The sequence below is a fragment of the Panthera tigris genome, chromosome D4 (assembly GCF_018350195.1).
Source record: "Panthera tigris isolate Pti1 chromosome D4, P.tigris_Pti1_mat1.1, whole genome shotgun sequence".
Taxonomy (NCBI): domain Eukaryota; kingdom Metazoa; phylum Chordata; class Mammalia; order Carnivora; family Felidae; genus Panthera; species Panthera tigris.
Window position 1 is genome coordinate 3,007,328 of NC_056672.1, and position 19,217 is coordinate 3,026,544.

Below are 19,217 nucleotides of genomic sequence, written 5' to 3' on the forward strand. Positions count from 1 at the left end.
CCTACAGCCCCCGAGCCCCAAACACTCACTCCCGGCATTTATGGCAAAGGTGCCGCCATCCCGACCCTGATGAGGGAGCCGGCTCACAGACATAACCGTCGTCCCTTGGGGCGGGCTCTTCTGCGCCCACAGATGCACCTGCAGACGGGCGTCAGCCCCAGCAGCTCGGGACGCTCGGTCAACTTGAGGCGACTGTTCCATCTCCCCAGTTAGCCTTCCCTCCGTCCCAAAGCCCAGGGCTCACGGGGCCCTCTATAAGAACCCGGAGGTCAGCTCATCTGGACCACACAGATGATCGGCCTGCCCGGCCGGTGGCCAGGGATGTGTGAGGCCGCCCTCCTGCCTGGCCGGTGACCAGGGACGCGTGAGGCCACCTGTCTGCCTGGTGACCAGGGACGTGGGAGGCTCCCCGCCTGCCTGGCCGGTGACCAGGACGCGTGAGGCCACCTGTCTGCCTGGTGACCAGGGACGTGGGAGGCTCCCCGCCTGCCTGGCCGGTGACCAGGACGCGTGAGGCCACCTGTCTGCCTGGTGACCAGGGACGTGGGAGGCTCCCCGCCTGCCTGGCCGGTGACCAGGATGTGTGAGGCCACCTGTCTGCCTGGTGACCAGGGACGTGGGAGGCCGCCCGCCTGTCCTCTCTACCTTCTCAGAATTCAGCAGCAGCGTCTGGACCGGCTCGAAGTCCTGGAAAAGCTGGGTCTCCTCGATGATGTGGGCGTCATTCTCGAGGTTGACAGCTTTGTGGAGGGCGCCCCGGTCTGCAAGGGCAAGGCTACAGGTCAGGGACGCGCCTGGACGGTCACGGCGGCCGACAGCCCCCGTTCTTCCTCTCGGCTCCTCCCCTCAATGAGACACTGAGGAGCCGAAGCCGTCCGCACTTTGGACGTGGGGAGGAGAAGCCACTGGCGACGCGGACTGACAGCGTGAGCGGCACCGGTCACTCCGCTGTTTCCTGGAAAAGAAACGGACCTCCCACTGCTGACTCCCGTGGAAGTCAGGGCCACGACACGGTGCCACCACATCACAGGAGAGGTTGCTCTCGGGCTCCAGTGGCCCTCCGGGGCGCCGTGCGGTGAAGGCCCCGGGGAGGGGAGGGCTCAGGGCACACTGGAGCCCCCAGGAACGACCCCGGCGCCCTCCGGCCCCAACCCCCAACCCCCCCACCCCCCGCCTTCCAGAAACGCTTGCGTGAGAGTCCCAGGTGGGGACCCGTCTGGAGCCAGCAGGGACGTGGGACTTCTCTGCCACCTGCTCTCAACCGGCCCGCACAGGCACCACTCCCGGCGCACCAGCCCCGACCCACCGGGCCTGGATCCCCACACGGGGGCCGGGACTCGGCCATTCAGTCAGCGCCCCAGCGGTCTGACGGTCAGACGGCGGAGGCCAGCCAGGGGTGGCGGCTTCTCGGAAACCCTGCCGGAGACCCCTCCGGGTGCCCGGGGAGACGCTGGCCTCGCGGCAAGAAGGAGCTGCGTTTGCCGGCGTCCTCAGGGGGGGCCGGACCCACCTGTGCCGATGAACATGACGTCGTAGACGGTCCCGTCCAGGGCCCTGGTCCTGTCCACCACGATCTGCGTGTAGTTCACGTTGCCTGTGACCAGCCTGGGCCTGTTGTCTGTTGGGGTCACGGAGCCGTCCATCAGGGGGTGGTCCTTGACGAACTGCAGGGTCTTGTCCGGCAGACCCAGGGAGCTGGAGAAGTTGGCCGCCCGCGCTTCGCGGTTGATGCACTGTGGGGGGCAGACCGGCCGTCAACCGAATGCGCGTGCTCACGGACGCACAGCCCGCACGAGCCCCGCACGCAGGCCCCCGGCGGGGCGCAGACTGTGACAACGCCATGCGGAGCGCTGTTGCCAACGGGGAAAGTCCGCGGCGACCTTTCCCCAGGAATCCGAAGACGTGGCCCGAAAGCCGGTCGGGAAGGGCAGCCGTGCGTGTGTCCGCGAGATCTAATCCCGCTTCACGACACACAGCGAACTTGCTGGTGTCTATTTGTAAATGAGAAAACTGTATCAAGCTTTTGAAATTGAAAAATAACGGCTTATCACTTGATAGCTCTTCCTCGACATCTCTGCTAAAATCACTAAAAACGGTCCGGTTCCAAACAGCACAAAGGCCAAGCGCGTGAGGGGTTCTTTTCCTGTCCTGGCTCCCGAGTGCGGAAACCGAAATTCGTAATCACGTGACCACGATTTACTTCATGACACCCGTGGAGGGAACTGACGGCTGCTGGCAGGCGTGGACCCCCAGGGAGGAGCCCCAGGCCAGTCACCCGGGCCACGGCCCCACCGCGGCCACACCCACGGCCCCGCACACCAGCCACATGACGGGCAGATGCCGGTTTCCACACAAGAGTCACTGCTTTCGGGAAGACACAAACGTGACTCACGTAAACGGGTGGGGGGTACGGCCCACTGCCGAGAAACCGTGCTTTTGGGGGGGAAGCGGCACGTGAGACAGACCTATTTTTATCACAACGTTGATTCCACAAAACACCCGTGCCGGCCGGAAGAGCCTCCTGGCGCGGGCCCGGTCAGGGACAGCCGCGCCACGGCACGCGGTGAGGGGAACGCGGGACGGGGAGCGGGCCCACCCTTCCCGCCCCGCCCCCACTCACCGCCCCGGGCCGCGGCGTGGGCACGGCCCCGTTGTAGCGCACCCACTTGGTGTGGGACTGTTCCACCGTGGCACTCTGCATGTACTTCCCGCGGGAGAAGACCGCCTCGGCCGTGGACAGGTTGTAGGCGCACACGGCTGACAGCCCCACGTTGTTCCTGGGGACGAGGGGGCAGGGTGACCGTCCTGGGTGCGGGGGAGCGCAGACACGCAGCCCGCCTGCCCGCCCGCCGGCCCGCCGGGGCACCTACAGCTGTGGGGTGAAGACCCCGTAGAACACGGGCTCCTTCAGGTCCGGCGCCCTGAGGACAAAGATGGCCTGCAGCACGTTGAAGACGAGGTTGCTCTCCGGCCTGGAACAGATGAGCCTGGCCTTCAAGAAGGACGTCCACTTCTTCTGTAGGGTCCGCAGACCGCCCTGGTCCCCCTGCAACCCCAAAGACGTGCGTAGTGGGGGGAGGGCTGACTCCCCGTAGGCAGCTGGGAGTCAGTCACGTACGCGGCCCCGAGCGTCCCCGTCTCGGTGGACGGAGGCCACGGTGGGAAAAGAAGGGCCGTGGATGGCCACGTGGCCACGGCAGCCGGTCTGCGCCGGCTGGGGTCTCAGATTAAAACACAGAACCAAGAAAGGCCTGTGGGCGAATCACCCGGAGGCGGCCGGAGGGGCCGGCGGGCCGCGCACGGCGTCACAGCGGCAGAACCTCCGCCAGCCTCGCGCCCCTTCCCCGTGCTCCCCACCCCTGCGAGCCAGCCTTGGAGCCAGGGCCACGGAGCGGGGGCTCCCGTCTGCTTCAGGCCAACACGTCGGGGGTCCCCCCCAGACACGTTCCTCGTCCCAGAGGAGACAGTCGTTTCAAAGGGCCTCGGCCAGGTCCCCCCCAAGACAGGTTTTGTGGGCTGCCCCCGCACCCCCGGGACAATCACAGACACGCCTGACATGACCTGCTCTGGAGGGAGCCCCGAAACGCAGAGATCTGGATGCCAAAGACTCTGGAATCAGAGCATCCTCACTCGGGGGCAGTGAACGCACACCCCCCTCGCCGCCTTGATGCAGGAACGCCGAAATCCCAAATCTAGCAGAATTTAGCTCACGCGGTGAACACAAGCCAACTTCCTATATGGCCCTGGAGGTCCGAGGACGGTGTGTCCGGAGCAGGCCTGCTGAGGCTGGGCCTCTGGCCACACTCGGCACCGATGCTCCGGGGCCCGCAGGGAGACTCCCGGACTGCCCGGGGGCAGGCCGCGCACACCCCTCCGTGGCTCGGGAGAACGATGAGGTAGGTGAACGGACATCTCGGAGGAGGAGGCCTGGAGCCCGGGCCACGAGACCGGTCCTCCAGAGCGCGAAGCGCCCAGCCGGGACCAGAGGGAAATCGGGGAGTGGGCTCACCTTGCACACCCTCGCCACCCGGGGGATCATCAGCTTGAAGACAAACTCGTACTCCACGGCCACCTCGGTGAAAAAGAAGTACACCCTGTCGTCCCCGCTGTCCGTGCCGTCCGGGCTCTCTCGGATCACGTCCGCAAAGACGAAGTTTGGCTCTGCAGGCAAGAGACACCCGGTTATCCCCCCGCCACAGCGTGGGGCCCGGGCACCTCCCGGCCAAGGCGCCAGCTAGTGCCTGCACCACGCCCCAGACAAACCCCAGGGCCCGGGGCGGGCACGGTGCCCATCCGTCCTCCTCGGCATAAGGAGGTGCCGGGGATCGCAGTTGTAACACACACTGTCTGGGCCGGCCCCGAGAACCAAGGCTGGGCCTCCCGATGGCAGGCAGCCTGGGGACCCTGGGGACCCCGGGGACCCAGATCCCAGAGACCTGCCAGAACACACGCATCTGCCGGTGCAAACAGCACGTGCCTCAAGCGGACAACCCCCGACCAGCAGACCCGCCCCGCAGTGAGGGGAAGCCAGGGGTCCCTCCTCCCCCAGACCACCCGCCTCCAGGAGGTCATGGCCCGCCGGCCAGCGCCAACTGGAGCCCCGTGTGAGCAGCTGCGTGAATCCGCCACGCACACGTTATCCGAAGGTGAGCGAGCCGGTCAGCCTGGGTGCAGGGACCACCAGGCTCTCGTGTCACAAAGAACCACCACCTCTGTGTTCAGGGAGACGAAGGCCCCAGTCCGGAGCCCTGGCGGCTCCAGAAGCACCCCACATGGGGCCGTCCCAGCCCGGAGGTGTCTGCGGCCCCTCGCTGGGACTCAGAGCCACAGACAGACAGACAGACCCAGGGGCACCTGCCTCTTACCGTTAAGCCACGGTATCGCGTACTCCGTCCTCAGAGGACTGTGGGACGAGTTTCGGGAGATGATGGGCTCGCTTCCCAGAAAGTTATAGGACGTCCCGGAATACAGCTCCCCATCTTAAGCGGCCCCGGAAGAAAGAGGAGAGGAGGGGTGGTCGGCAGCCAGACACGAGCCCCCGGCCCAGGGAAGCGGGGAGGCCACGGGTGCTGCGTCGCGAGCCTTCCGTCTCGGTCCCTCACGTGGACGACTGTGCTCTCCACGCGAGAGCTGCTTCACGAGCAGCTGGGGCGGGAACCCCAGGGGACCCGCACCCGGGAAGTAACACGTTCGGGTGTAAGAGGGGCCACGGGGACGCGTACAGAGGACGGACACAAAATGACCCCTTCCCACACATGTGACCTCTGGCCATGGGGGGTGGCCGGTCACCCTTCTGCAGTGAATCTGAGCGCTCGTACAGGGGTCTACGGAGAGGCTGCGTCTCTGCCGGGACAGGGAGCAGGGAACTGGGGGAGGCAGCCGAGCCCATGCTGACCTGGGGCGGGACTCACCGACCATGACGGACGTGTAGCTCTGTGCAGGGTCAAAGGGGCACCTGCCCTTGCCATCCTCGCTTCTCCCCAGAAACTGAAAGGACGTTAAGTTCTACGAGCGAACGAGAAGAAAGGGCGTCACGCGGTGTCTGAATTCCTAGTCTCCCAGCACCCTTCTGCTCTGCCATTTACTTTCACGGACTCGCCACCCGGGGGCACGGAGGGAAGAGCACGCGTGGGCGGCCACGTGAGTCCCAGGTCTGGACGCCGGCGCCACGAGAGCCGCGCAGGACCTCGGAGCCTCGGTTTACTCCTCTGTAAGATGCTGGCGGCTCTAGGGCCCCAGAGCAGCCAGGGCAGACCGGAGGCGGGAGGCACCCGGGGAGCCATCGGAAGGCCGTGCACCAACTACGTCCAACAAGGACGGCACCCAAGGCAGTGGCAGACCGGACCCATGGGCAGAAGCAGCGGCGTCCCCACCTCCTGCCACCCCATCCTGTACTAACAGAAAGCACGGGGGACGGCCTCAGTGTTGGGGACCCTCCTGGCCTGACCCGAGAGCCCAAAACCAGCCGAGGAAGGAGTGAGCAGCCCCAATACGTGAGGAACGAGCAAGCTCTGTGCAGAGACACGGGGCCCCGAGCCCGGGGACAGGTGAGCGGCTGGGAACGTGCCCGCACAGTGCAGGGAGGCTGGAGGGTCAGAGAAGAAACCCACCGCTGGAGGCATAGCGGGAAGTCACGCGCCTGCTGCCAGAAACACAGGACGTGCCTGCGTGAATGAAGGTGGGCACCACCTCCCGCCTTCCAGTGCGGAGAAGCTGAGGAACACGGACAGCGGTGGGGAGTGGGTGCAGGCCCGTCGCCCGTCGGAGGGAGGGCTCACGGGCCGGGGGATGTTGGGCCCACCTCTCCAGGCAGACCCCCCTCTCAGGTCTCAAAGCACAAATTGGGGCATGAACGGATGGCCCGTCTAGGGGAGGTTTGGAGGCCGCCTGAATGGGGGGGGCAGAGCGGAAACGAGAGGGTGTTGGCAATGACTGTAAATCTTCATGGGTGACGACAGGCTTGGCGTTGGTCAGGTAGGCATTTAGGGGTCGCGGGTCAGGGTGCCGCACGCCCACGTATGTCCCTTCCCACGCAATCTAGGTGCCAGATACACAGGCGGGATCCACTTTCCTGTCAGCGTGAACGTCCTTATTGAAAATACGGGGCCAAACAACAGGCCCGGATTTAAAGGAAACATCTGACCCCCTTACAACTACGGGATTGGAGTCTCCATCCGTTTTCAGCTTCGGAGGGGCTAGACTCCAGCCAGCAAACCCTGTGACGTGTGGGCGTTTCTCACACGACCTGGCACGCTCTTCCCTTATGCAGAACCAGGCGACGTCTGTCCTGAGGACCCAGACTCAGAGCACCGCACCCCACACAGCCAGTGTCTGCGGGCTCAGACCGCCAGCCGGCCACGCGGGGGGGGGTGCGCCCACCCCGGGGGTCCGTGCGCAAACTCCGTCTGCCCGTACTTTGGGCTGTCGTTTATCTCTGACTCAAGGTTGGAGAATCTTCTTTAAATTCTAGTTAATTCAGGGTTCCAGCAAACGAGGCTCTTGGTTGAGGCACGCTCTGTGTCCCAAGTCGGGGACGGTCACTAGACCACGTGCCTCACTCTGAATCCCCACGTGCATTTAAAACGCGTCTTCTCTTCTCCTGGTGGTTGTTACAAATGGCTCATCAGGTGCCCGAGTAAAAGGAATTTCTCCCAGCAAGACGCTGCCGTCCAACGGGCCCCGGGAGCGAGGGCCTTGGGAGGACGCCGTGGGGGCCCCTCTGCAGAGGCCCCAGTGCAGCAGCAGGCGGGCCCGGCTCAGCAGGACCCGTGCAGGTCGGCGAGGGAGGTGCTCGCACAGTCGTGCGGTGCTGTTGCCCCCGGGAGGGGGTGCGCTCCGGGGCCGAGGTCGGCGGCTCCGTGTCCACGGCAGACCCACGTGGTGAGGCCCCAGGAGCGGACAGCAGCCGGGCCGGGCCGTCCCAGCGGGCACAGACGGGCGGCTTCCGCACACGCGCCCATTCCCTCCGGCTCCGGAGGCTGCAGGCTGAGGTCAGGGATCCAGATGGCCGGTGCCTGGCGAGGGCCCCCTTCTCTCTGTCCTCATGTGGTGGAGAGGGGGCTCTGGCGGCTTTTCCCAGAAGGCTGTCAACCCTGCGGGATCAGGGCCTCGCCTCTGTGACCACACGTAACCGTGATAGTTCCTCAGAGGCCCCACCTCCAAATGCCACCACATGGCGGGATTTGGGCTACAACGTGCAGATGTGGGGGACACGTTCGGGCCGTAACACAGGTGAACCGAGAACACGTAGTCTGGGGGCAGGGTCCTGACTCCCCCCTTTGACCGGGACGCAGGCCGCAGCAGCGCTCCCCGCAGAGCACAAAACGTGGCAAAGAGGACACAGGAGGCCGGACCGTGGCACCCTAGGGCTTCTCTGTGTCGCCAGCACACTTCCCAGCGGGACCCCCACTGCCAGCTCCGCTGGCCCCATGGGTCCCGCCCTGGTGAGCGGCCACACCCTCACGCCCACTGTTGTGCAGAGCGGGGAGCCCCCGACGCCGCCTGGGCCCCACCAGCTGCGGTACCGACCCTGGACGAGGTGGCGGGGGGCAGGGGGCGGGGCACAGCCTCACCAGGTGGTCACAGGCTGGCTGGAAGGCGTTGGTCCCGCACACGTACAGGGCACCGGGGCCAAGCGGCTGCAGCACGCGGATGTAGTTGAGACATTCGGTCTGCGGGAGAGAAACGCGCCCGTGAGCCGTCATCCGGCCCCCGGGGGACGCCCGCCCTCCGCCACCCACCCGCACGGCAGGGGGCCAGCCAGCACGTGCCTGACGCCGCCCCTCACCTGCCACCGTGGACACCCCCGTCTTCTCGTGCTGGCTCGACCCTGCCTGGGCGGCGGGCACAGCCTCGGAGCCCCAGTCCCCCCGACAGACCTGCGTCTGCCCGCTGGACCCAGCACTCTGCTCTCTGCGGCGTCCCCCCCGCCGGCCGCCAGGGGCCACGGGGATTTCACTTCAGCCGCCGATCGACACTCAGCAAAGACACACGGACTCAAGTCTTCCCGGACACCCGCCACCGAAAATCCGCATTTACTCGCACCCAACACACAGCCCGTGCCTCACACGTGCGGCCAGAGCCGCAGAGGGGAAAGTAGGCGGGACCCGCCAGCCTTCCTCGCCCCCAGGAGACCCCACCCCGCCGGCCCCAGTGCAGGGGACAGGCTGGGAGGGAGGGGCCGAGCCGGCTCCGCGTGAGAAAGGGCCCGCAGGAAAACCAGATGTCACTGAGGAACACACTCTCCAGGGCTGGCGTGGACCGGGAGGCATGCGCTCTCGCCTGAAATTATCTCTGCTCGGTGAGGCTTCGTGGCTTTCTTTTCGCTAGGACGGTTTTCAACTGGCTGGCAAGAATTCGTCCTGCCCACAGGAGCCGGGAGGGGCCCGCGTCCCCGTGCGGCCTCTGCTCTGGGCCGGGTGAGCCCTTGTCTGACAGCTCTCAGACCCTCCCTGCAGCCCCAGTCATTACATCACAAAGCCTGCATTCTCCCCGTTTCCTAAGGCAACTTTGGATCTACTGACTTCAGTACAAGTGTCTGATGTTCTGCTAAAAAAACTTGAGCAAAAACTTTCTTTTTTCATTTTTGCTTATTCTGCAATTAGCCTTGCAGATTGCAGCCTTGCAAATTTACCTTAACTCAGCTATCCTGCCCCCACTGCCACAGAAGATGGGCTCTGATGCTCGGAGACTCTGACATGGGCCCGGTGCCAGTTGGGGGCGGGGGGGGGGGGGCCCAGAGCCCCGGGGGAGGCGGACGCTCGGCCTGGCATCTCCCGGGGGAAGGAGCAGATTCTCAAGGGGTGGCTGCTGCCCAAACTCCAGAAATCCCACGGCGCCCCTTCGGGCTTCTGGCATGCAGCGGGGGTCTGAACCCTGCCCTTTACACCATCGGCCAGCAGGCACCAGAAGAAGGTACCAGAAGGTACCAAGTTTTAGGGCCACTTGAATGCATCCAACGAAGCCAAACTTTAAAAACATTTCTCAGATGCCCGCCACATTTGGCACCCGCTCAGAGCGACCCTGCCTCATCGCTTGGGCACAGGGCGCCTGGCGGGATGGGGCGCGACCACGTCACCAGGCTGCTGGGGTTCCGAGACCGGAAATTACCTGTCTGGATTTCCCCTTTTCTGCACATTTTGCCTTTTTATCTTCTGAGACCTTCCAATATGCCTGTGGGGAGAGAGGAGAATCCGTTTCAGCACATGCTCCCGTTCAAGGGGGAAGGGGATGCGGCGTAAAAATGCACAGTTTACAAAGACCGCACAAGTGAGGCTTTGTAAAGCGAGGCTGGGCCGGCAGACGCCGGGGTCCGGAGCCATCAGAGCCCCCCTGGCCGCCCAGCATCCCGTCAGTCGCCGCAAAGCAGCAGGAAAGCTCAAAGGGCGGACAGTCGGGTTTTCAGTCCGTCACAGCGAGCTAAGCCACAGGTGTTTTCACACAGCAGCGCGGACTCCTTCACCCCAAAGCGAACGGAGGGCGGGAAGAAAAGGACACGGGTTGCGTTTCCTTTGGCCGTCGGTGGACGGCAGGACCGGCTTCCCTCAGCTTCGCAACCGTGGCCGTGAGGGGGCGACCGCCCGCTCCCCGCCTCCCCCCTTCCCAGCACCTGAGCCAGGGGATGCGTCATGGGGGGCCGGCACATGCCCCAGCCCCTCGCCCTCCAGAGGACGGCGGCTCCCCCACGCCTGCCTCACTGTCCCCAAGCTGTCCCACCTCCCCGTGTGACAGTCCCATGGCCGGTGCCCAGGTGAAGCCAGTTGCCGGGTGCTCAGAGGTCAGGATGTGCCCGGAGCTGCGAGTCCCCTTGTACGCGGTCCCGCGCTAACTCGCCTCCCGCATCCGCAGTGCGGGACGTCTTAGCGGAAGTCCTACCCGGAACACGCAAAAGCAACGTCCCAGCAACAGGCGACTTCCTTCGGAGGCTGATGCGCAAACCGTTTCACTGCTGCCTACGTGAAGTGCTCGAGGACCCGGGACACACACGCTGACGGGGCCGGTCACGTTCCTAGGGTTTCACCCAGGCTTCCCTTTGTATCTATCCCTAGGCCCCGAGGGGACAAGGACGCATCGGCAGAGCAGTGAGGCTCTGAGGGCACCCACGGGGTCAGCACTCCCCTTATCTTCAAAGGCTGATGACCACAAAACCCCGTCCGTGAGTCAGGCAGAAATAAGCACGCAGTCGGGGGACCGAGACAAAACACAGAGGTCTGGGGCAGAATCAAGATTCTCGATTCCAGAGAGAAGCAGGCCACCCCAGCCGCTGGGGTCACGGCTAAGCAGCCAGCGGTGGGGGAGAGGCCGCCCGCCGGCGAAGGGACGGTCTGAGCATCCGGGGCGGCTCCGGCTGCCCGTGGATCCAGGCCCTTCAAACGCGGCCCCAAGGTCATTCTCCAAAACCAAATATCCCAACACCACTCTCTCCCTCTGGAGGGAAGGAACTCGTTAAAAACTGGCAAATAACGGCCAAGGTTCTAAGGGCTGATCCAGCCACTCCCAAGGAGCTGGCCCCGCGGGACGTGAGGAGCAGATAGGTGTGCCTTCCCTCCCCCCCCCCCCCCAAGACCGACAGCTTCCTGCTCCCAACACAGAAAGGAACGTCGAGCCGGAAAATCCCGCTCTGCGATCCTCGAGGCACCCGTGGCCCTGCTCTGCTCTGCACAGGCCCAGGGCTGGGGCGAGGACCCCGCCTCGGAGGAGGGGCCGGCCTGTCACCGAGGGCGCAGAGCGGTGGCTTTCCCAGGAAGGGGCCAGCACGGCGGCCGGATGTCAAGAAGTGACGGGCAGAGCGGACGGCCTCGCGGACGGCCCCGCGTCAACGGCATTCAAGCATCCTTAGGAGAGTCTCTGGTACCCAAACATCAGCCATTTGATGACACTTTTGGACGTGACCATGGTGGTTCGGTTACGTGGACAAAAAGAGTCCTTTCCTTTAGGAGACACCTGCGGAAGCCCTACGGATGAAGAGTGCGCCTGGGACCAGCCTCAAAGCCTCCAGAGGGAGCAGAGCACGAGGACAGGGGCGGAAGAGGGCGACCTGGCCGCAGGACCCGAGAGGGGACAGGCCTCACGGTCACCGCTTCCTCTGCCCTCCGGGTGGCCGAGATTTGCCGTCATGAGAAGTGCAAAACTCCAAGAGGAGAAGGGGGGCCCCGGGTGAGTGGCCGGCCCAGGGAGGGCAGAGGCCGCCTGGCTCACCTGGGACACACGGCCCGGACGCAGGCCGGAAGCAAGCTTCCGGGTGACCGGCCCGTGGGCGTGCGGGACCGGTGAGGGGCCGCAGCCCGGAAGGGGCCTGACGCCCCCGGAGAAGCGCAGTGAGCGGCCCCGGGGGGCAGAGCGGGGCGCCCTCGCCTCACCTCGTGCTGCTTCTCAGAGACGTTGAGTGCATTCAGGGCGAACACGGCCTCCCGGGCCCCCACGTACAGGGTGCTCTTGTCCTCGCTCAGCAGCAAGACGGAGTAGTTGAAGATGCCCGGCTCGTGGAACTTCTCCAGCCGCACCTCTGGGGGGAAGGGAGGACATGAGCCCGGGTGCCTCCCGAGTCCCCGTCTTGCTTCCACGCACACTCACGTCGCCAGGGCCGTGGCGGATTCGCTGCCCCAGAGCTCAGGCGCCTGTGCCAGAGCAGACCCGCTAGGACGGTCACCCAGAGCGCGGGACCCCGCGAGGCCCCAGAGCCACTGCGCTCGACCGGCACTGTGGCCCGACATCCCTTGAGCTCCCTCAAGCCCTGCACTCGGCGTGGTCTCCCGGCAGCATGGCCGCCTAGTGCGTGACCTGTAAGCACGTGACCTCCCAGGAGAGTCATCTCCAAGAATGTGACTTCCCGAGAGCGTGACCTCCAAGCACGTGACCTCCCAGGAACGTGATCATCAAGCGTGTGACCGCCCAGGAGACCGCGGCCCGTCCTCACGCCTCAGGGTGCCGACCGCCGTGTCTCCCAGACTCTCGTCTACGTGTGTTTAACCGTAACGCGCAACAGGTGTATAAAGAATAAAGCTAGTTAAGCTTTTCTTGTTCAGAAAAATCATGATTTACCTCAAAACATTTAAAAAACACTGTTTCAGTAAATCTGTCCCTTAACCCAAGCATTTTTCAGGCATAACCACCACAAACCTGCCAAGGAGAGAAACAAGTGAGATTTCTCACTTATCAGCTAACCGCATCCGTAACCCCGAATACGAGAGACTCAACAGTCAGCTCCTCAGGAGGAGGATAAACGCATGGGCGTTATTTCTGAAGGAGCGCTTTCTCCGCTTTGTCCGTCCGGCATCAGCGTATCTTTTTATCTTTCGTTACGTAGATTTTTAAAAATTTATTTTGAGAGCGAGAGAGTGCGCACGTGCAGGGGAGGCAGAGAAAGGAGAGAGACGGAATCCCAAGCAGGCTGCACGCCATCAGCGCACAGCGCGACGTGGGGCTTGAACTCGCGAACCGTGAGCTGAGCCAAAATCAAGAGTCCGGCGCTTAACCGACTGAGCCCCCCAGGCGCCCCTGGGTGCGCCTTGAACCTGGGTTTCCATGTGTCACTGGGGCTCACGCTCTCTGCTCTCCTGACCTCCCCGTGCTGGGCACGGATGCACGTGGACGAAGGCCCTCCCGGCACGCGCTGCCTGGGGTTGTGCGCGAGACCACTCGGCACCCCCTGCGAGCAGCCAGGGGTCTCAAGACACAGCCCCCGGGAGGGGAAATACATCAGAAACGAACCGTGGGCAAATGAAAGCAACCGGCCGGAAGCTCAGCCACACAGGCTAAATGTCCTAAAAACAGGCCATTCAGTGCGGTTGTGCTCGGCCGTCAGGCGCGAGGGAGAGGCGCGTCCTCTCCAGGGGCCCGGTTTAGAAACCCGGCCAGCAGGCCCTGAGCAAGCCCCCACGTGCCCCCCGTGACCCAGGCACCTCCCCCCACACGGCCGTGCACCCACCCACCGAAGGGCGCCCACCTGTCAACCCCAAGAGCAGGGGGGCCCTTACCTCTGTGCTCCCAGGTGATCCTGGGGGCGGGAGCGAATGCCACCACCACCCCGAGCGCCGTGGCCAGGGTGGCCAGCAGCCCCCCGACGGGGACGCGCATCCTCACGGGTGGGCTCAGCAGAGGGGGCTCTGGCAGCAAACGCTCGTGGGCGGGGGGGGCCACGGTGGGCGTCACGGCAGACGCTGCTCAGAGCCTAGGAGCTGTGACCCACAGCACAGCCCGGAGACGCTGGGCGGGACGCACCCCGAGGACCCGCATCTCCCGGGCGCCGGGCAAGGTCACCACCTCGAGCGTCGAAGGCCGGCCGGTTCTTACACGGTGTGCTTCTCTCCGGCCTCACGGAGAAACTCTGGAAGCAAGTGAGAAGAAAGGTTACGGCTCAGGAGGCGAGTGCTGACACCAGCTTTCCATTCCTCGACCTGCCCCCTGCTCTGTCTGCGCAGGAGCGGGGGTGGTGGGGATGCCACGGGGCTCCCGGGGGCAGCCCCGCACTGACCACACTGACACCGCGTCCCCCAGTCACCTGGGGCGCGGCCGGGGCTCCAGGAGGTCAGAGCTTCCCGCCCCTCGGGCCTGCAGAGCGTGGGACAGACGCGGGGACCCAGACCGGGCCACCGCCCACCTGGCCGCCCAGCTTCCTCCCTGCGCGCGGCCAGCTGGTAACGTGATGGAAAGCTGTGGAACCAGGGAACGCTCTCCCTCTAAGACCCTGGCTTCCCAGCTCCCGTCAACCTCGTCGAGGTCAGCCAGGGCAAAAGACCAGAGAGCCGCACGGAGGCTGAACCCTGGGCGTGTTTGCACACACACGCCACACACACATGCACGCGCACATGTGACCTTGCCGTGCGGCACGGCTCACCTCCTTCTCCTCCTTCCACCCGCAGGTCTCCCAGGCCAACGGAGCCCTGGGCCCCTCTCTGGAGCCCTCCCCTCAGCCCCCTGATGGCACCACCCCTCAGGGACATACAAGGGGCAGCCCGCACCTCCGCACCCCCACGACAGTCCTCTCCTGCTCAGCCTCCCCGGGGCCCCTGCAACCTGCTGTACCAGCCCCTGCTGCTCCCTGACACTTCAGGCCGAACCAAACCTCCCAAGAAAGTCTTGGGAGAAGTTTTCATTTTCTCTTCACCTAGGCAAGCCGCTGCCTCCAGGAAGCCCTCCGGGGCTCCGCCCTCATCCTGCCCCTGGAATCCTTGTCTGAGCCTTAAAGCCCAGCACGGCTTGTCCTCAGCATCACTCTGGACTTAACGGGGCTCTTCTCAATTTTAACGTCGTCTATTTCTCACTCGCGTGCATGGGGTGCTGCGACAGCCCCACCCCACTTGGTAAGGGAAGGACTGACGGCGGGGAGGGGAGGGCTCCTGTCCTGAGCTCCTGCCCCTGGGGGGACTCTGCGAGAGGGCTGACACCGGGCACAGCCAGGCCTCAGCTGCTCGCCCGCCTTCCCTGGGCGGGGAGGACCCGCTCCGTACCTCCTGTTCCCGCAGAAGGCGCGGCCAGCGGGCCCCATCCACCCAGTGTCTGCCCTCAGCCTGAGGCCACCATCAGCCCCCGAAGGCGAGGAGCCCGTTCTCTGCGGGGACGGGCGCCTCCTGGCCGGGGGCCGGGGGGGCGTTACTTTGGGGGGTCTTGGGTCCTGCGGTCTCTGTCCCGGCTCTCAGGTCCACGCGGTGGGGCAAAAGCGGCGCCAGCCGCTGCGAGAATGGGGGAGGGTGGCTGTGTGCCAGTAAAACGACTTACAGGGACGGGCGCCGGTCTGAAAGCCAAGCCGCGCGGCGCGGGGGACCCGCAGCACGGCGGGGCCGCCCCAAGATGCGCCAGGAAGCCCACGCGGGGAGGGAAGGAGGCTGTGGCCCACGGAGCCGGCTCCCCGCGGCTCGGCACGCGCTCACTGGGGGCGGGGACCACGCCCTCCTGCCCTCGGGAGGGGAACGAGGCGGCTCCGGAAGCCCAGGCCAGGGGGGGACTCGACCGTGCCGTGTCCCCGACGTGACCCGCTCGTTACGCAATCTCGGTGTCCGGTGAGCGCGCAACACCCCTGCAGAAATCCCACAAGGCCCGGGGGAGCAGCGGTCTGTGCGGATGATGCTGGCGGCTCAGGAGCTCCGGGCGCCCCCTGGCTCCCCGCCCCCAGGGCCACCCTTATCACCGATGCAATCTAAGCCCCACCCACCCCCAGCCGGACCTCTGCGCGGCTGCCCAGGCCTTCGCCCGCTTCCGTCCTTGCGTGCTGCAGACAACCACCCGCTTGTCCCAGCACCCGCGTCCCTTCGCTCTTACGAACAGAACCCTGACTGTACCCGGGATGACAAGGTGGCCAGCTAGCCTCATCTCCCAGCTTCCCCTGGGGCATTCTGGCCAAAGACATGTGAACAGCTATTAGGTAGGAATTCCAGGAAGGCTCTTGAAGAAGGCTGACTCAGCTAGTGTTTGCGGTTTTTGCCTTTCGTTTTTTCCTCTGTTTGGTGCCTGGAGCTCAAATGTGATGGCTGGAGCTCTGGCAGCCACCTTGTGAACATGAAGACAAGGGTCTCATTCTAAAACCGGCCGAGTGGAAATCCACTGGGGACCTCACAACATACTGGAGACCTCACACCTGCTTTCTTCTGCCTACCTCACTTGTTAGTAAGCAAATAATCTCTAAGTTACTGTTTTGCAGGTTTTTGTTACCAGCAGTCCGATGAATTCCAAACGTCCTTCTAGTACGTTTATGAAACAGCAGCAGTGGCCACAGTAAGGTTTTTAATGTAAATCAGAGCATGTCACTTTCCCACACAAAACGTCTCTCTCTCTCTCGGATTCAACCTGAGTGGGGAGCTATGGTTCACCTCCCTTACAGCTTCTGCGTCTCACGTTCCCTCCACCTTTCTGTCCAGGCCACAGCTGGGCACACTGAACGGGCCCATCTGCAACCTGTCAGCACCATTCACAACATTCCCAAATGCGTCTGCTCCAGAGCTCGTGCGTGTAAAGCCCACGGCACAGTCTCGTTGACCCGAGAAGACGTTCTCCCCGTGTGGCTGATCGGTCCCCGGCAGTGGCTCCCAGAGCCTCCGTAACTCTGAGCTCCCGCTCGGGTGAGGGTTTCCGGGAATGGTCCACACCAGGGTGGTGGTGAGACCGGGGACTGCAGGGCAGGCAGGAGGGGAGGAGGGGTAAGGGCTGGGGTTGGAGGATCCTTGCTGACCCAGGGAGGCCGTGTGTGTGTGAGGACGGGGTGTGAGGGAACTCTGCGTACTTTCTGCTCGGTTTCGTTGGGGCTCTAAAAGTGCTCAGAAAAACAGAGTTCATTAAAAGCCAAAACACACACCAGCGCAGGGGCGCTTCCTGATCACAAGAGGTGCGCGTGTGAGGTTTTGGGCAAGCGTGTCCACAGCCCGCAGCACCATCTGGTGGCAGACTCGAGGTCCGGGGGCACGTTTCATTACCCCCCTCCCCGCCTCTGTTGGCAGAAATGTTTGCAAGGGCCCAACGACACAGTGACTTCCCACTCAGGTCCCCGAGAGAAGTCACTGGCCTGGGACATCCCAGGACGCACACCGCTGCCAGGCTAAGAACCCAGACGCAGGGGACGGCAGAATCCCTGTGCAACACGGCACCCTCACTCAGAGCTTCATCTCAGTCTCCTCTCAAGCCCAATAAGGTGGCATCTAAGGGACAGAAACCGTAAGGGCAAACATGGGGACAGCACATCAGCCCATGAAAATCCAACAGAGCTTGGGAACTGGAAAGAGGACACGGGAACATCGTCAGCAGTGTGCCGGCAACTGGGGACAAGGGGCAGGGGTGCGGAGCCGGCTTCGCAGCACGTGCCCATCTCTGGGGCGTAAATGGTGCCTCTGTGCTCCCAGTACAAAGTCACCGAACACAGAGACAGGACGGATGCGCGGTGGCCACCAGCACACGGCCCTCCCGCCACACGGACACGGGAGGCTTGTGGCTTCAAGAGCATGGCACTGATGGGTAATGGCACAGGCGACAGGAACGCGCACCGGGGAACGGCAAGTTCTTTGTTTTCAATACCGTGCATCAAAGTCTGTGTGGTGCGGTTCTGATAAGGTCTGCGCCCACCGCCAGTGCTCGCATACCGCGGCTGGTATTTAAGGGACTCTGTGGACAAAGGAGAGCCGTGGCCAGACCCCGTGACAGGAGACCACCAAGAATCTGAGCAAATGAAAGTGAACTTAGAACTTAAAATTTTGGTTAAAGACACAAAATGTCCAGTTGAACGTCGGGATGATAAAATTCAGTTTTCCTAAAAGGTGCACAATGTGACCCAGATAAAAACCGGGGGAGAAAAGAGAAGGGAGCTGGATCCTGGAGTCCGGAGGCCCACGCCTAGCTCGCGGATGTTCCAGAGGGAGGCAGAGACACAGGGATTAGCCGACAAACAAGAAGAGAGTGTCCAGAACAGGAAGACACGTGTTTACAGGACGAAAGTCCCCAGCAGCACGATGAATGAATGAAGGCCACCGCACCCGGCACACTGTGCCGGCATCGGAGACCCTGGGAGACAGAGGGGGTCCCGGGAGCTTCCACAGTGACCTCTCGGGAGCCATCCTGACGGCCAGGAGGCGGCGGGATGCTTCGAGAATCCCGGAGGAGGAGGCTTCTCACCCAGAATCCTGTCCCGAACCCAGTTATCGACACGTGAGCTGAGCGTACACAGAAACGTTTCCCAAGCCTCTTACCTCCCTGATGCCCTTCCTCAGAAAGCTACTGAGGGATGTGCTCCAGCAAAACAAGGGAGCCGCTTCGCACGTCCCTTCCCGAGAAGGAAGAGCGACTCTGAGCAGGACACCCCGTGTGGTGCAGAGCGGGTGCTAAGGGTGCGGGGCCAGAGGCCCGGAGGGTGCAGGTGAGGCTAGAGTGAATCCTTCAGGGGACTCTAGAGGGGGCGGGGAGGCAGAGAACCCCACCCTCGCTTCCACGGCAGTCCGATGTCCCATCCCGTGCTCCACCCCACAGGTGCCCCCAGCCTGGGCACAAGCTGCCCTTCTTCCAGAACATTCTTTCGTTGACCCTGGTGGCCGGACCTCCCCCACAGTGACACTGGCCCCAGGGCCAGTCCTGCCGGCAGGAGCGCACGCTGGTCAGTGTGAGGAGAGGAAGCATTTTTCTTAACTGCCCTGTAACTTGGACCCACCCAGATACTGCCACCCAGGGGCCCGGCGGCCGCTTGCTCCCGGCCACCCTGGGCCACCCCGCCGACGCGCTGGAGGGCGTGAGCGAGCGAGCTCCCGGTGCTGCAGCGCCAACGGGCTTCCCGATGGCCTCAGCCGGACCCTGCCTCTCCTTCCAGAATGGGCTTAAAAAATCCACACCAACAGCTGAAGGTAAGAGGGCCCCCGCCACCCGGATGCCCTCCCTGGGGGGGCGGGGGCTGCACGGTCTGCTTTATGGCATCGGAAGGGCGCGACGTTTTCCTGCTCAGCAAGCGCGCGTTGTTCGGCGGGACTCAAGCACCGTTAAGCAGGGCGCGCACCACACGCATCCGGTGACAACGCCACCATGTGCCGCCGCGGGAACCCGGGAGGCGGTAAGAATCACAGCTTAGGCATCAGGACGGAAACACCTGGATAAAGTGCCATCGTGGTGGCCTTCCTGGGCGCTTCTGAGAAGCAGAGGCGTCTTGCTGGGAGCCGGGTATCAGGGCTGTGATTTCCCGTCCCCCGTGGGGATGAATGAGTGACACTGAGGCAGGAGCCCATCAGCGGGACGGAGTTCCGCGACGTCGCTCC

General features: G+C 64.0%; 1 protein-coding gene across 7 annotated transcripts in view; it reads right to left on the reverse strand.

Annotated features, from left to right (window-relative positions):
• Nucleotides 1–19,217, reverse strand: part of SEMA4D (semaphorin 4D) — a 76,752-nt gene that overhangs the window by 14,178 nt on the left and 43,357 nt on the right. For all 7 annotated transcript variants that reach the window (XM_042965288.1, XM_042965289.1, XM_042965290.1 and 4 more), the window contains exons 2-12: nucleotides 13,476–13,825; nucleotides 11,859–12,004; nucleotides 9,610–9,672; nucleotides 8,073–8,171; nucleotides 5,412–5,505; nucleotides 4,866–4,979; nucleotides 4,010–4,161; nucleotides 2,871–3,046; nucleotides 2,621–2,777; nucleotides 1,511–1,733; nucleotides 646–761 (exon numbers count right to left, since the gene is read on the reverse strand). In XM_042965288.1, the coding sequence (XP_042821222.1) occupies nucleotides 646–761; nucleotides 1,511–1,733; nucleotides 2,621–2,777; nucleotides 2,871–3,046; nucleotides 4,010–4,161; nucleotides 4,866–4,979; nucleotides 5,412–5,505; nucleotides 8,073–8,171; nucleotides 9,610–9,672; nucleotides 11,859–12,004; nucleotides 13,476–13,575 (1,440 nt within the window). In that variant the 5' untranslated portion in view covers nucleotides 13,576–13,825. The remainder of the gene's footprint in view (nucleotides 1–645; nucleotides 762–1,510; nucleotides 1,734–2,620; nucleotides 2,778–2,870; nucleotides 3,047–4,009; nucleotides 4,162–4,865; nucleotides 4,980–5,411; nucleotides 5,506–8,072; nucleotides 8,172–9,609; nucleotides 9,673–11,858; nucleotides 12,005–13,475; nucleotides 13,826–19,217) is intronic.